Source organism: Papio anubis, chromosome 7 (genome assembly GCF_008728515.1).
Source record: "Papio anubis isolate 15944 chromosome 7, Panubis1.0, whole genome shotgun sequence".
Classification (NCBI taxonomy): Eukaryota; Metazoa; Chordata; class Mammalia; order Primates; family Cercopithecidae; genus Papio; species Papio anubis.
In genome coordinates this window covers 827,033-843,381 of record NC_044982.1, presented here as the reverse complement: position 1 = coordinate 843,381, position 16,349 = coordinate 827,033, and the positions used below count along the sequence as shown (strand labels likewise).

At 59.9% G+C, this 16,349-nt stretch overlaps 1 protein-coding gene across 32 annotated transcripts in view; it reads left to right on the top strand.

Annotated features, from left to right (window-relative positions):
* The window catches only part of LOC116275918, a 33,145-nt gene extending 19,846 nt beyond the window's left edge, over nt 1–13,299 (top strand). For 3 of the 32 annotated variants that reach the window (XM_031668999.1, XM_031669001.1, XM_031669000.1), the window contains exons 3-7: nt 3,084–3,234; nt 8,866–9,049; nt 9,436–9,631; nt 10,473–11,664; nt 11,915–13,299. In XM_031668999.1, the coding sequence (XP_031524859.1) occupies nt 3,084–3,234; nt 8,866–9,049; nt 9,436–9,597 (497 nt within the window). In that variant the 3' untranslated portion in view covers nt 9,598–9,631; nt 10,473–11,664; nt 11,915–13,299. The other 29 variants (XM_031669003.1, XR_004185353.1, XM_031669010.1 and 26 more) reach the window with 29 other exon arrangements.
* The last annotated feature ends 3,050 nt before the right edge of the window (nt 13,300–16,349 follow it).

Below are 16,349 nucleotides of genomic sequence, written 5' to 3'. Positions count from 1 at the left end.
GCCTTGAGAGCCCCAGGAGAAGCAGGTGAGCTGGAGGCCTGGGGCTGTGGGGCAGGGGCCTGTCTCGTTGGCCTGGTTGCTGCTATGGGCGGCACCACTGTGGTAACTGTACCCACTGTATCCCCCACAGCCTGACACCCCCTGACAATAACCACACCTGGGACTGGAGGCGGGGCTGTCAGGAGGAGCTTCCCAGGGAACAGGGAGGGTCCAGACAGCTGTGCCCAGGGGTCCCCAGGACTGGGGAGGTGGGGGGGCTGCTCAGGGACCAGACATGCACAGTGTCTCCCTGGAGAGGCCTCTGTAGCCTCCTGGGCTCTGGGACAGGCCTCCGGTCGGCAGGAGGCTGGGTGCTCCCCCGGCATGTGCTCTCCTGTCTCCTCACTGGTGAGCTCCTATGCAGCCCAGTGCGGGCCCAGCTCCAGCGTCCACAGCTGTCGGCCCGGCCGAGGGTCCAGGCAGAACTGGGCATGGGCTCCTTCTTAGGGGCCTCGGAGACTCTATGGCTATACCTGGGGCTGGGGGCTCTATGAGTGGTCTTTGCCAGGTGGGGATGACAATGGCAGGAGTTTCTACGTGGGCAGGTGAGGGGGACTGTCTGGGGCCTGGCCCTGCGGAGCACAGTGTCCTCTCAGAGGAGGGTGTGTGGGAGTCCTGCCTGTTGGGAGCCTGGGGGACGCTGTCCTCTTGATTCCAGACAGGATGGGAATCCAGGCATTTGGCAGGAGGTGTTGGAACGAGGCTGGTGTCTACAGGGATTCCAGGCCCCAGGAATTGGCTGTTAGAATCGGGGTATCTGTCGGGACAGGGTCTGGTGCAGCTGGCAGGGAAGGGGCCAGGGTACCTGTGGACTTCAGTGAGGTCACCTCAGAGCCCTCTGAAGCCCCTGTTTGGGGGCACACAGTGTGCGGGGCACCAGCCTGTGGGCTGAGATGTCCTGGGTGTCCCTAGAATCCGAGGGTCTTGGCACAAACCCTCAGCCCTGGCTCTTGTGGTCCTGGGGAGCTCCGAGTCGAGGAGTGTGGATAAACCTTGCGTGTCTGGCCAGTTTCTGCCACTGGGTTCATCACTGTGGTGGTTACCGTAGTCACACAGTAGGAGGGTCCTTCACAAAAAGCCCGTGAGTGTGGCCAGAGGCCTTTCCCACGCAGGCCCTGGTCCAGGCGTCTGCGGCCCCCATTGACAGTGGTGCTGCGTCCTGGGGATCTCAGGCCTTTCTGAATCTTCTCCACCTGCCATAGAGGGCAGGAGGGTCTGACTCACCCTGCCGGGCTCCTGTCCCCTCCAGGAGGGGCTGAGGTGACATCCAGCCAGAGGGTGTGCAGGAGTCAGGCCTCCTGGAGTTGAGCCCTGGGGCAGGTGCAGGGGGTGGGACACCTTTTAGGGGCTGGGAAGGGCTGGGCTCTGGGGCTGTCCCCATGGGCCATCTTGTGTTCTGGGGTCATCCCGATCCAGATGTGGGTTCCCGCTCTGATGCTACTGAGGACTGTCCTGGAAGAGGGTGGCCACTGGGGAGAGAGACAGGGATTTCTGGAAGGTTCTTTGTCTCTGACTGGGGGAGGTGAGTCCTCTGTTGGCCTCCACCGGTGAGATCTGGAAACAAGCAGGACTTAGGACAGTCGGGCAGGATGAGCGACGCCCAGCTCTGGCTGTCCCCGGAAATGTCTTCTGTCTTAGAAAAGACCCAGGAGAGGCTCAGGCGTCAGGGCCAGGCAGTCCAGGGACCAAAAAACAGTGCACAGGGCCAGCCCCGCCCTCCTGGTGCCCCTACTCTGACATGGGGGGCTCGCAGGGTCCACACATGTGGCCCAGCCTTAAGGGAGGGGCTTCCGGGACTGCCGCCTCGACAGAAGCAGATGGTGCTGTGGGGCCAGCCCTGTCCCCATCTGGACTGGGGTTGGAGGGCAGCAGCGATGCGGACCCATTGGAGTCAGGTCTGGCTGACCTGTGGGATGATCCTGGCCATCTGCTTCATGGTCTCTATGGCTGGCAGGCAGGATCTCAGGGTGGTCACTCGTGGGCCTGTCCATCGTGCCTGCCGCCCTGTGTGTCTGGGTCACGGGCTGCACTGCTGTGGTGGCCACCACACCCATGGTGCTGTGTCCTTGATCAAAATCCTAACATGGCACGCGGCGGTCCCCTGCAGGGAGGGCTGTGGCGGGAGGCTCCCAGGGATGGGTTTTTGAAGGACTCTGTGACACTGTGGGTATAATAACCAGTCCAAACATTGTAATACCACAGTGACACAGACCTCACTTCAAACCTACTGCCAGGCCTGGTGAAACCTGGGATGTCCAGAGCTGACCTGAGGAGGCAGCAAGGCCCAGAGGGGAGGCTGTGGGCCCAGCGCTGTCAGGTCTGCTGCGGGGACACTCAGGTCTGCCCCTTGCTTAGGTGGACAGTGACTGTGCCCACCTGTGTCCTGAGGCTCCACTTCAGGCTGGGATCTGTCTGTACTGTCCCTACCCGCCCCATGACCTTGTCCTTTTGGTTGTATAAATTGCCTCCAAATCACGCAGGCATCATTCTGGGGCTTTTTATATTCCCAGGGCCACCAAGTGCCTCCACCCAGAAAGGTGAGATGTGGGAGAGTTCCAGAGTCATTCCCCAACCCCAGATGAGCCCCTGCAGCCTCAGTGCTACTCAGGTTCCAGCAAGACCTGGAGGAGGTGCAGTTGAGGCCTGAGGCCAGGTGAGGTCCAGGCCAAGTGAGGCCCAGGTCACGTGAGGCCCAGATCATGTGAGCTCGGGACAGATGAGGTCCCAGTCAGGTGAGGCTGAGGTCAGGTGAAGCCTATAGGTGAGGTCCAGGCCATGTGAGGTCCAGGCCAGGTGAGGTCCAGGTCAAGTGAGGTCCAGGTTAGGTGAGGCTGAGGTGGATGTATGAGACTTCTGTAATTTTCAGTGAGTGCCAACCCTGCCTGGTGTCCCTGCTCCTCCTCCCAGCGCCTGTTCTGTGCCTGCCAGATGGTGCCCCCTGCACAGGTGGTGCTGGCTGTGGAGGAGCTGGGCTCTGCCTCCCTGTGCATGAGCGTCTCTCTCGGGCTCTGGCCTGGGAGTGTCGCTGAGCTGCTTGTCTCCAGAATGCACTGACAGTGCCGTCCTCGGCGGTATACGTCCTCTGGCGGATACGGCTCTGTGCTTGCTCCACGTCAGGCCCCAGGAGCTGCCAGCAGGTACCGGCCTGCCCTGCCACACGGTGAGCCTGCAGCCTGTCCGGGAATGCCCAGGGAGGTGAGTGCTCCACACATCAGGCCTTTTCTCTTTAAAGTCTTTTCTTTGGGGATACATCATCGACATCTCATATACTAAATATATGTCTGTATCATTGTGCAATTGCTTGTGTCATTATTTATTTATCCAACCTGGGGTAATGTCTTTGCTATTATGAACAGTGCTGGAGTGAGAATTTTCTAAACACAGCTGTGTGCATTTTCCTCTTCTTGTGATTTAGAAGTTTAACTGCTGTTTTTAAGGTACTGTAGTAAATTTGTTCTATTCTTGTTAGGAGACTTGCCAACCCTGTGCGTCTCAGTTCATACCCTCTTCCTTCCCCAGTAGAAGTAACCACAAGTGTGTTTATGTGATCTTCATTTTCTTGATTTTCCTTGTAGTTTTTCTAGTGGAAAGTTTATCACTTAAGAAGATAGTTCCTTGTGCCTTGTGTAAATTTTATTTAGAAGAAATCATAGTGAAAGTATTTTTTGGAGTTTCTGTTGTTACTCCAATTACTCAGCATTGTCATGAACTCATCTGCAGAGTTGCCTGCAACCTCTATTGTTGTCCTCGTGGCTGTCTGGGTTCGCGTTGCATGAACCTGCCATCGTTTATTTGCCTGTTTTCCTTCAGGTGGACGTTTGCTTCGTTCTCAGTTTGAGGCTATGACAAACAGATGTTCTGCACATCTTTGCCCATGAGGCTCTCAGGGAGGGCTCTGGGGCTGGCATTGCCTGTAGGGTTCTGCTTTGTCACGGGGAGTTCCTGCCAGTGCTTTTCAGAGTGTGTGTGCCCAGCAGCAATGCCTGAAGATGCCCACTGAACTTTGCCCTGGCATCAGGCACTTTCTGTGTGCTTGCTTCTGTGCTGCCCCACATTCAGGAGAATTTATTCAGATCTGTGCTGCAAATCCATCTTGCTGATTCTCTCTTTAGCTGTGTCTACACCAGCTGTTAAGCATCCCGTGATGCAGCAGTGTGGGCACAGGGCAACCTTTCGAATGATGACAGTGTAGGATAGTGGCTGCTCCTCCTTCCCTCTGCCCTTTCCAGACTGTCCTCCAGGGCTCACTCCCAGCTATTGATCCCAAACACCAGTTTATGGAACTTTCTGCACAGGAAAGCAGAAACAGCAAAGGGCCCTGCTCAGGCTCTGCCTGCATCCCCTCTTTCATACCCACCAAAGCTGTTTCCCTGGGGCCTATGCAAGCTTCCCAGCTGCCTCTCATTTTCTGTTTACTCTGCTTGCTGCCCGGTGCGGATGATATATGGGGAGGAGTCTGGTGTGTTTTGGGTGTTGATGGACACCCCTAGGCCCTACTTCTCAGACGCTCCCCCCAGCCCCTCAGCCCCAGAAGTAGGAGCCTTTACAGCAGGGTTTTGGGACTGGGGCTGTGTCACTGTGAGCATAGCATGTAGTACTAGTACAATATCCTCACAGTGACACGAGCCCCCACAAAATCCTCCTGTTCCTGCAGGTGTCACCGAGTCCCCCCCTTGCTGACTCTGGCCCGGCTCTCCTGCTGAGACTGTGATTTCCAGGGGGTTTTTGTCTGAAACTCATGTGTCTTGGAGAGGACTCTGAGCCCAGCGCTGTACAGGAGGCTCTTCCTTTGTCCTGGGGGAGTTGCGTGGACCCTGTTTTTGGTCAAGGGAAGCGCTTGCTGGTGGAGGAGACCTTCCCTCCTCTCTTTCTCGGGAGCCCCCTCTGATGCTGTTGCCTGGTGTTTCTCAGGGCTGGTTCTGGGGGCTCAGCAGAGTCTGCCCCGTTCCAGGTGGGACTGTGGGTCTGTTCTGTTTCCACAGGGTGTGGTTCGTCCGCCAGTGAGGGGCTCGGGACGTCAGCAGCTGGTCTCTGTCCCTGCGGTCTGGGCTCGGGCTCACTGCTCCCCTGCCCTCCAGGTCGGTCACTGACTCAGTTACTATCCAGCGGCCTCCATGGCTGTTCCGTGGTGGCTGCAGGTCTCTTTCCAGGAGAGGCCTGTGAGAGGGCTGGGATGTCTGGGAGCCCTGCATTCTCCCGTGATGTTGCTGCCTGGATCCCTCGTCTTTGAAGGGAGAGCCGAGCCTCCCTGCAGGTGCGGGCAGTGACAGACACAGGTGGACATGCGTCAAGGTGTTGGAGGCTGATTTCTTTCAGTGCCTTCTGCCTGTGGAAGGGCTGAGCTCCCTGCTTCTGTGCTCAGGATGCTGCCCTGTAAATGGGCAGTGAGGGCAAGGGCCCAGGCCTGCATGGCAAAGACTTGGGTGAGCCTTTGTCCTGGAAATACAACAGCTGGGCCTGAGAGGGGATCGGGGCCGGAGTGGCCGGAGGAAGGTGAGGGCATGGGCAGTGTGTGGGTGGGAGTGCAGGGTCAGTGCCATGGCTCAGGGGCCCCAGGAGAGGAAGAGCTCAAGTTGTGGACAGGAGAGGGCAAGGGATGGGCACAGGCAGGAGAAACTGATGCTCTGCAGCAGAACAGGGGAGGGCCTGCAGGTGCAGGGTTTGTCTAGTAGGGGTGTCTGGAGGGAGGGACAGGGTTCTGGGTGGAGACCAGGGTGGGGACTGCAGGGACGGGACCCCAGGGTTGTCTGGGTGGGCGGCAAGAACAGCGGGAGAGAAAGGGCTGGAGGCAGGTTCGGGTCTCCCCATGGTGTGGGCTGCAGGGTCGGATGTCCCCAGGGTGTGGGCTGCAGGGAGGGGCTGCACAGGGTGCTGCCCTGAAGGAGGGAGGAGGGAGGGAGCACAGAGGCACTGGGAGTAAACGGAGAAGGAAACGGCAGTGACCTGAGTGCCAGGTGGTCCCGGTTTGGGGTTGAACTGTGTGGGAACAGCTTCCTGGCCTGGTGTAAGTGGAAGGGGGAGGGCGCTGAGGTCTGGGGCAGGAAGCAGTGGTAGGAAGGCAGGTCCTGGCCCTGCGGGTCTGGGGCTTATCTTCTTCCTGTGAGCTGTGTTGGTGGCTCCTGTGTGCGGTGTCCCGGAGCTGTGGTCTGGTGGAGCCCAGGCCTCCCAGGGACAGCAGGGAAGCCGGGGCTGGATGAACCTGAGGGGCAGATCAGTGTGTTTCTGGGGCCACTGCCTCCACCCTTGACCAGCATTGCTGTGGGGATCTGGGCATGAGGCCCCTTCTCCCAGGAGGGAAAGCGCGTGAGTGAGACCCTAAGTCCATACCCCATGGGGGCTCTGACCTTCCTGTAGAGCCGCTGGGCAGGGGTGGGTGGGGTGTGCAGGTGGGGGTGGGGGTGGGGGTGGGGGTGGGGAGCCCAGCCCCTCCGAGATGCACCCTGCTCTGCTCCAAGGTGTGTGCTTGGGCACTGCAGGGTGACTGGGTCTGGGCTGCCTGGGGTGCCTGAGGTGGCTGCATTCCCAGAGCCGGGACTGAGGCCCAGTGGGGTCTGGGGAGGAGCCTGAATGGGGCTCCATGGAGGAACTGCCTTGGATGACACCCCTCTCTTGGGGAGGACATGGGGTCCAGCTGGGAGGAAGGGGAGGGGGCCTCCTCCTGGGGATCCTCCTGGGGCTACCTCAGCCGGGGGGCTCTGTGCTTGGCGACCTGCCAGAAGTTCCTCCCGGCCCAGACCCCAGAGTCCGTGCTGCACCAGGGCAGGAAGGAAGGGCCTGTGGCCTGGTCGAGGTTGGGGCCACAGTGGTGTCCCCTAAGCCCGAGTCTGCTTCACGTGCTCGCCCCGCAGCAGGCCCTGAGTGAGGGACAGAGACAGGGGTGGGGTCTTTGGTCCTGGTGGCCTCTGGGGCGGATTCCAGTGGGGAGTCATCGGGGTTGGGGTCCCCCAGGGTACTGGGGTGAATGAGCTCCTGGAGTCGGCTCTGGATGTGGGGTTTGTGCCTGGGCTGCCTGGGGTTGATGTTGGGAGGTGCCGGTGACCCCTGTTTCCCTGAGGGACTGTTGGTGGTGGTAGACTCAGTTCTGGCCAGAGGCACTGGGGCCAGGGCAGTAGGATGGGGTCCAGCCCCTTCCCTGACCCCCCAGAGCCCCGGTCCCCGTGCTCACCATTCAGTGGGGACTGCGTTGTGCTCCGGGTGCTGGGGATCATGCGAGCTGGGTAGGACCCAGGTTTGGGGCGGCTGCTCCCCTCTCTGGCTGGGCCTCCGGCAGTGGCCAGGAGACAGTTTTGGACATAGCTTTTCTCACAGTGATAGTTCCAGCTATACCCACTGTGACTCAGGGCTGTTCAGAATCCGCCCAGGCTCCCTGAGCTCTGGGGCCTCCGGGATGGGCCTGGGCTGCTGGGCGGGGTCTCCTTCAGGGGCTCTGAGGCTGTGGCTCGTTTTAGGTGTGGGGCGAGGAGTGGGAGCCCAGCTAGTGGAGCACCCGCAGAGACCGGGGCCTGCACACATTCCACCTGGTGTGTGGGTGGGCCAGGCCCCTCTGGGCAGGTCGGCCTCAACGGGGAGGATGCTGAACACCCTCAGAGACCGGGGCCTGCACACATTCCCGCCCGGTGTGTGGGGTGGACCAGGCCCCTCTGGGCAGGTCGGCCTCAGCGGGGAGGGTGGTTGGGTCCTGCTCGTTTTCCTTTGGGTTAATGGGATTCATCTCCTGGCCGCAGACCCCCTTAGGCTGCCCCCGTCCCTCCAGCAATGCAAGACATGGCAGGTCACCCTGGAGGGAGACATGTTCTGGCCTGGGTGTCGGGTGTGGCCTCAGATCCTCCTGCGTGCTCTGGGTTGAGCAGGACGGCAGACGACCGAGGGCCCCCACCCTGTCTGAGGACATTTTTGCTGCAGCAACTGTGGGAGCTGACAGTGTTCACGGCCACGCCACGGTCATCATCGTAGTCAAGGCTTTCTAAGAATTTCATTGTGACAAAGCCTCCTATGAAATGGGGCCACACCCTGCTTCCTGAGGGTTGCTGGTGAGTCCCGGATTTCCCGCAGAGGCGGGCGGGACACCTTGAGGGTCCCAGCAGGAGCCGGGTGGGAGACTGTGGGGAGAGGGCCTGTGTCTTGTCTTCCTTGGGTCGTGGGACAGGGCGGAGGCTGAGGGCGTCTTTCCCAGGGGGTCACAGAACAGCCCCTCTGCTGTGGGGGGGCATCCAGCATGTGGGCCTGGGCTGTGGGGTGCAGGGCAGGAGGGGGCGGGCACGGGAGGAGTGTGGCCCAGTCATTCCTGCATTCACAATCTTTCTTGACCTGGGCACCTGCACTAGACCCCGGCCTGGAGGGGGCGGCTTCCTAGCCTGCAGCGCCCCTGTCGTCTGCTCTGGCTCTGGAGCTGGGGACAGGCGCCAGGCAGGAGGTCAGCAGCCTCCTAGGACAGCAGGAGGGCCCAGGCCAGTGCCTAGCCGACTTCCCCAGGAGAGGGGTCCCAGGGATGGGGAGATAATGATTTCTAGAAGGGTCTGTGTCTCTGGGTGTGCAAATTTGTCCAAACTGTCCACCAGGTGTGGTCAGGTAAACGCAGGCAGACTTGAGTTCAGGCGGAGGAAACAGTTTTGTCATTCACTGACTCTAGGGGAATGAGCCAAGCTCCATTATCATCTGTGCAGAAGCGACAGCCTTGTAAAGGGAGACAGTACAGGGAGCAGGGAGGGTGCTCGGGGCCCAGTCATCAGCGAAGGGAAAAGTTGCCCAGCGCTGGTCAGCGTCCCTGGGATGGGGCCCGCTGTGTCCGCGCCGGCCGCTGTTGAGGTCAGGATTCTGTCCTCCCAGAGCCTGGAGACACCGGCCCATCTTCCCAATGGGGACACTTCAGGGAGCAGCTCTCAAGTCCCGAGAAAGACCCTCCTGGCCACAGGAGATGCATGGACATCGGGAACGGACAGAGGAAGGACGTGCAGTTGCAGCCTTTTCAGCAGACGCCCTGAGAACCGGAGGTCGGGAGTTGGAGCAAACGGTCAGTTCTGGTGCACGGAGCTTTCTCAGACAGGTGTTGATGGGGCTGGGGTCAGCCTAGGGGTGTGCCCTGAAGCCACTGGAAGCCCTGCTGGGGTCTGGCTGTCTCTTGGTGCAGGGGGTGGAGGGAGCCCTTATGATAGAGCTCTGGGGGGCCTCGAGGAGACCATCCCTGCAGCAAACAGGCCATGCTCTGAGGATGTGGGGCGAGGCCCCCCACTGTCTTTGAGTGTAGGGTGGTGACTTCTTTGCACAGGGGTCTCACAGGGGCACAGTACAGGTGTCAGTGGGCTGCAGGGCTGGGGGACATCAGAGCCGTTCTCTGGGCTTGGCAGCCACCTCAGATGGGATCAGAAGGGGAGGCAGTGCCTGGCACTTTCCCTCCAGGCCTCTCTCCATGGTGTCCAGGGTAGCTTCTGGAGCTTTGGTGCCAATTCCTGCGGCCAGGGTCCTACCCTTCCTGATGCCGTGATGCTTGAGGGCTCTGGAGGAAGCCCCGGACTTGGCCACTCCTGCACTGCCTGGGCCTCTAGTAATGCTGCGCCTTGAGGGGAACCCAGGGCCCCAGCCTTGGCACTGTAAGGTCAGATGGGGGCTGGGCTCCAGCATCCTGCCACTAGGTTTAGTTCCTAAATGACAGGGAGGCAGACTCTGGCTGAGCTCAGGACCTGTCCCCAGGCTCTGCGCCAGAGCAGGGTCCCCCATCAGAGGCTGTGTGGGGCTGGGCAGGGTTCCCACCTTGTGGGGAGTTCCCTGGACCTGGAGACCCAGCCCTCAGCCTCCTTGATAATGAATGATGCATCCTATGGCTGTCTTGGCCCAGACCATCAAGTGGCCTCCTCACCTACCCCTCTTCAGACAGGGCCTCGGACCTAAGGCAGGAGCCCTCCCTACCCCAGACCTCCTGCGTCACAGGAAATGCACAGACATTGGGAAGGGATGGAGAAGGATGTTACCATTGGCCTGAGTGGTGGGATGAGCTAGAAATAGTTCTTAATTCCCGGTGTAAGTTGTTCTTCAATGAGATGGACAGAATTTGGCCTTCTAGGGTGTCGTTTATAACATTTGGCTCTTTACCGAAACGCAAGTTAGCCCATGTTTTACTCTGGGAACTGTGGAGTGTGATTCCTTTAATGGACTTTTCCATGTTCCTCCAAATCCTGGAGCAATTCTTATGGGAACTGATTAGTTTTCTGAAAGTCTAAACTTCACCCATAAAGCCATCTTGGCCTGAAGTCATCCGTGAGGACAATTATTTAATAATCTTAATGCTTCCTTGAGGATTATTGTTCCAATTATGATTTCCTTTTCTTCTTGAGTCAGTTTTAAGTTTTATTGCTAGAAAAATGCCAACTTGCCATCATCTCTGCTGTCATTATTTTGTGCCCAACAATTGCCTTCTGTATCTGCTGTGTCTTCCCCAGCACAGGAGGTGTACTGTCATTAACAAAGCAGTGTATCCAGATCATTCAGAATCTATGCCTGCCACAGGGAGCAGGAGGCGAGTGTGATTGAAGAGCCACAGCATGGCAGGGGAGCCACTGCAAGGATGCTGAAACTCATGTGAACAGAGTTGCTGTAGGTAGGCCGCCATGGAACCTTGTGGGGGAAGCACTGCCTCTTAGGCATGGCAGTGAAAATGGGACAAGAGGGCGGCATTGCCCCCAGATGGAAGATGTAGTGCTTTGCCTGCTCCTTGGTGCATGGAGAGGGAAAGGGATGCTGCTATAAAGTTCCTGGCTGGACTTTGGCTTGATAAGGCATGAGCACCTTTGGGAGTATGAGGGCAGGTGGGTGTGTGCACATCTTCCATGAGGAGCTGTTAGTATTGGGGCAGACGTTTCAAGTATGGCAGACGAAGGATGTTCTGCATGGGGAAATGTGGTGAACCCGTTTCACAAGGACAGCTCACATAGATGAGTGTTCAGGAAGGACCGGCACCATACCCAGTGCCTGATGTGTATCATCTCATTGAGTCCTTGCCTCAGATGCAAAAGGAAGCCATCACCACCATCGCCACCATCATCATCCTCCTCCTGTGCAGATGGAGAGGCTAAGGCATAGCGAGGTGACGGAGTCTGCCCAGGACTGCAGGCCAGCTGGTGGCACAGCCGGGTTCCAATGGAATGAAGGTTGTCATCCTCAGATGGCAGGGTAGGCAGGTGGCTAGAGCTCACTTGGGAAAAGGGGAAAGGACACTGACTTTGGCTAGGGATGGAGCAGGGCTTGGGCTGGCTTTCCATGCACAGGCAGCTGGCGAGGCTCATGGCTGTGCTCCAGACCCGGGTGTGGACAATGAATCTTCCAGGTCTACCCTAGGCTATGGGTTTGGACAGCACTACGATGGAGAGAAGACAGTCTGTCCTGCAGTCTGTGACCAACGATGTGACTGTGGGAATGGCGCTGGCGTCTGGCTACCACTCTGGGACGGGTGGCCACCTGCCATCAGGCCCCGGGATGGGACCACCATGCGACTTCTCCCCTCGCTCCTCCAGGTCATGTCCAGAGCCCCAGGACGACCAGCAAAGCCTCTTGAGCCAGTGGCAGCTCACGTTCTGCCTTGCCGGCTACTCTTCTCCTGGGCAACGTTGGCTGCTTGCTGTGGCTCTCCCCAGGGTATGTGACTGCCCCAGTGCTGGGTGCCTGGCCTGGGCTTTCCTTCTGGGCCTGGGCAGCTGGGCTCAGCTTGGACCCAGGCAGCAGTCACAGAGGGGCCCATAGGGGCGACAGAGTCGCTTCTGTGATGATGAACGGGCGGCTGTGACACGAGGGAGGCGACCACTCCTTAGTTTCCAAGTGCTGGGATCAGGGCCAGGGTCAGCAAAGTCCCTCCCATATTTAAAGAGCGGGTTTGGGCTTGTCCCAGGAGGATGACGTCAGGAGCCCGTACCGGGACGTGCCTCCGCCAAAGTTCCGCCTGGACCCCAGCCTCTGCCAACGGCCCCGCTCCTCAGCTACCCCAGCTTGCTCCTAGGTTCCACGGTGGAGTCAGATGTTTCTGGGCACTTTCACCTTTATGCCTTAAATGCATGTTGAGGCCTTTAAGGAATGGTGGAGAAATAGGGTTGTGGGCAAAGGCAAGTGACAACCGGGAACGATGATCCGGCAGAGGCTGCTGACACCTGGGCCCCAGGGGCGTGAGTTCATCCTCCTGCCTGGACTTTGGTGGGAGGGGCAGACTCTATGGTCTGAGACACAAAAGAACCCAAAACATACGTGTGTACAGACACACAGCAGAGGCACACACACACGTGTGCCCATGCACACACTCACAGGAGGCCCGTGGACTCTGCACAGGGAAGAAACTCCTCTGGTTGACAGTGGATGGCGCTGCAGCAGGGTCCCACCCCAAGCCCTGCCTGCCTCCCATTGCCCACCCGGCCCCGGCTTGATGGGCTCACCTCATGCTGTGGCCGGGGCCTCTTGCTTCCCGCACCCCTTTGCTGGCCTGGGGCCTGGGCCTCTCCCGGGCTGTCCTAGGGCTTGTAACTCTGGGCCCGTGCCGGCGTGCACAGAGCGTCTCTCCCCGGGAGGCTCAGGGCTGCCTCCTCGAGCTCTGTGGGCCTGCACTGGCCAGGGAGCCTGTGGTGTGGGTCTTCAGGCTGCATCCTTCTACCTCCTGAGCACAGGGGTCCCAGGCGCCCTGCAGTTGCCTCCTCGGCCATCCTGTGGGGTCCCTAGGCCTTGCCCTCACTTCAGTGCCCAGGTGCTCAGGCTGTGCCTAGGTGCCAGGCGAAGGTGTGAGCATAAACCTATCAGATACACCTGGCAGGCGTATACCAGGTGTCCCATCCCTGCCACCACGGGACCTCCCGATACGGCAACCACTGTGGACCTGTGAGGACCGATGAGGAAAAGGAGAGGCAGCTCTGGGCCAGGTTCACAGGAACTGCAGCATAGCAGATCCTGCCCCAGCAGGCCCCCTTGTCCTTCCTGGGCCCTTGTCCTTCATGAGGAGCTAGCCCATCCCTGGAGGGGCTCCCATCCCCCTTCTCAGTGGGCTCCGTGCTTGCCTCGTCAGAGTCATCTCTCAGGCAGTCCCGGGATCCTCTCCTTTAGACCCACAGTGCCTTCCTGGCCTCCTGGGCTTGTGCTGGGGGCAGAAGAACTGCCTCCCCAGGTCTGTCTCTGGAGGCTCTGAGGGAGATGGGCTTGGGGGCTCTGGGAGGAGGCAGGGGTTCCAGAGTGTCGGGAAGGCAGGTGTGCCGGGTCCCACCCAGTGAAGTAATAAACCGCGGGTGGTGACAGTGACCCGGTGCCCTCACTGCCCATCCCCGCCGGTCCTCAGCCAGCGCTGCAGGGATCCCAGGCCCAGACTCTGTGGGCCTTCACTGATCCCGGTTACCCCAGGAAGGCTGCAGCCTGCGGGCACCAGCCAGGCCACATGCTCAGCCAGCCAGGGCCCACTGCCCATCCTGCACACGAGGCCGCTGGGCAGGTGCCCCTCACACCCCCGGGATGTCAGTGCTCACCTCAAGCAAAGCACCGCAGCACAACCTTGGGAGGCAGTCATGCCCTGGGGGGACGATGGAGAGCAGTCCAACCAAGAGGGAGGGGGAGGGGGGGAGAGAGAGAGAGAGAAAGAGAGAGAGGAGAGGAGAGAGAGAGAGAGAGAAAGAAAGAGAAGGTATCGGCTGTAAGGCTGCCTTAGAGGAGGTGGGCATGGCCTGCACCTCACCAAGCCTAGCCACTCTCATGGCTCTGAGTGGCTCACAGGCTTGTGAGGACCCCGTCACTGCCTGTTGAGTCCCCCCAATGGCTCCTTCTAGGAACGCGCCGTGGCTGCTCTGACAATTTGCACAGCCCAGTGGCTTAAACACCACACATTTATACCACAGGTCCGGATGAATCCTACAGGGCCAAGGTCTAGGTGTGCTGGAGGCCGTGCATGTGGGGAGGCCTCGAGGCATGTGGGGAGAACCTTCCCTGCCTCCTCCAGTCTCTGCATCCCTGAGCTCTCGGCTCCTCCGCCATCTTCAGGGCCAGGCAGTAGCGTCTGCTTGCTTGGCCTCTGCCTCTGCTTCCAACCTCACCTGGCTTCTGTCTGTGTCAGTCTCCCTCTGCCATCCTCCTAAGACACTTGTGATTACATTAGGGCTCACCCCTTTAACCCAGGAGCCCCTCTCCACTTCATTATTTTCAGCTAACTTGCTTCTGCAAAGACCCCCTTTCCCAATAAGGGCACACATTCACTGGTTCCAGGGCTAAGGACCTTGCTCCAAGTCTCTCCACCTATGGTGCTGTGCCTTCCAGAAACCTGTCCTTGGCAGCTCGGTCTTGACACCAAACCTGCTGGTGACCTGGACATCACAGGGTTATCCCCTCGGGCTGTGTGCAGCACGATGCGATTTCTGGGCCTGAATGTCATGCTCCCTGGGGCAGGACCTTGAGCCTGCAGCACACACCAAGTCACCTGCAGCCTCACAGGCAATGCCCTGGGTAGACAGGGAGGGGCCCAGCCCCAGCTCGGGTCTGGGGCTGGGCCCTGTAGTCTACCTGGCTACCATGCTTCTCATTCTCCCGAGATACCTACGTTTCCACCCTCCTGCCCTCTCCGGGCACATCTGCAGCCCCTGGGTTGCCACGTGAGGAAGGGGTGGGGCAGGGCTGAGGTGAGGCGGAGCTCAGGGCATGGATGTGGCCTGGCTGAGGGGTGTGTGCCCAAGGGTGTGGCTGGGGTGGCGTAGCTGAGGGTGTGGCTGAGGGGTATGTGGCTGTGAGGGGTGGTATGGCTGAGGGGGGTGTGGCTGAGGGTGTGGCTGGCGTGTGGTTGTGGGGTGGTGTGGCTGAGGGCATGGCTGGGGTGTGGCTGTGGGGATCAGTGATAGGGATGGGACTGAGGGTGGGGCTTGGCTGAGGGTTGAGTGGGGCAGGACGGGGGCAGGGCTGAAGGCAGGGTGGGGTGGGGCTTGGGGCGGGACTGGGGAGGCAGAGGGAGCTGAAGCTACCTGAGTCCAGATGCCCACAGTTGGCTGCTGCCCTGCCCACCCACTCAGATGCTCTTTTCTGCCCCCCAGTCCCTGGAGCCCAGGGACAGGCTGGTGAGAGGCACATAATCCCTTCCCATCTGGGATTCCTCTGGGCGCCTGACTGGGTGCGGGACTCTGGCAGGCCCCCTCTGCTCTCACATGGTGACTGTGGCTGGCAGACGCACAGCACTCCTTGCAGTCATCACTGAGGTCTTCAGTGGCAGAGGCCCTGCAGTGCCGCCTATGTTCCAGACCTTGCTGGTTCTGTGGGATCTGCTGGACCACGGGGCCAAGGGATCAGCTTGTGTGTCGAGGGCCCTGGCCTTGCTCTGGCCCCCTCACCCCTGATGCCCTGTGGCCCCCAGAACACAGGCTGCCCAGGGGCAGTGGCCGTGGCCTCCCAGCTGCACAGAGGCCTGGATGTCTGGTGTGCGGGCCCAGGCACGCCCCCACCTCCACTCCCCATGCTGGCCCACACCTCGGTCCCTGGCTGTCCAGATGAAGCAGCAGAGTGATGCCACAGCCCATCCCGGTGACACGCTCACTCTCAACCCCCATATCCAGGACCCTGGTCTTGTGTGGTCCCTGATGTGGAGTCCTCAAGATACACCCAGAAAGTCCTGGCTGTGAAGTAGGGGTGCAGAGTCCTGCAGAGCCGCTGGGCTGGGCTGGTGCCCCCAGGAGATGGAAGCCCTGGTGGATGCCCTCCTCCCTCAGAGCCGGGGCAGCTCGGTGTGCCCCTCCCCCACATCCATCCTCTGCTGGCCCTGGGTGTCTGAGCAGTCATTCTCTGCCAGCACCTCTGCAGCCTGCGGGGCCTCAGGTTCGCTGTGAGGGACCTCCCTGGCCTTCTGCGGAGGTGGAGTAAGCTCTGTCAAGGCAGCTTACTCCATCGTCCCTTCCTGTGAGTGACACCAGTGACGAAGCAGACTCCTCCACACAGGCATCCTCAGGGCCCAGGGCCCTGGGGGCACCTTCCTCCTTTCTTATTTGTTGAGAAAAAAAGTGGCATTGTGCTCACACCAGGAAGCTGGAGCAGAGCTGACATGCTCGGGAAAGGGCAGAGGTCACTGGGGGTGGGAAGGTTCATCAGGTCTAGACTCAGCACCTCGTGGGCTGGTCAACTGAGGCTCAGAGTGCTGGTGCCTTGCGGTGACCCCTGTCTCTGGTTCCCAGCACCTGCCTGAGACCCGCCCCAGGCACCCATGACCTGGATCTCCCTGTTTCCTCGTCCAGGGCCTGAGGAACTGCCTCCCCGGGTCTGTCTCTGGAGGCTCTGAGGGAGATGGGCTTGGGGGCTCTAGGAGGAGGCAGGGATTCCAGGGTGTCAGG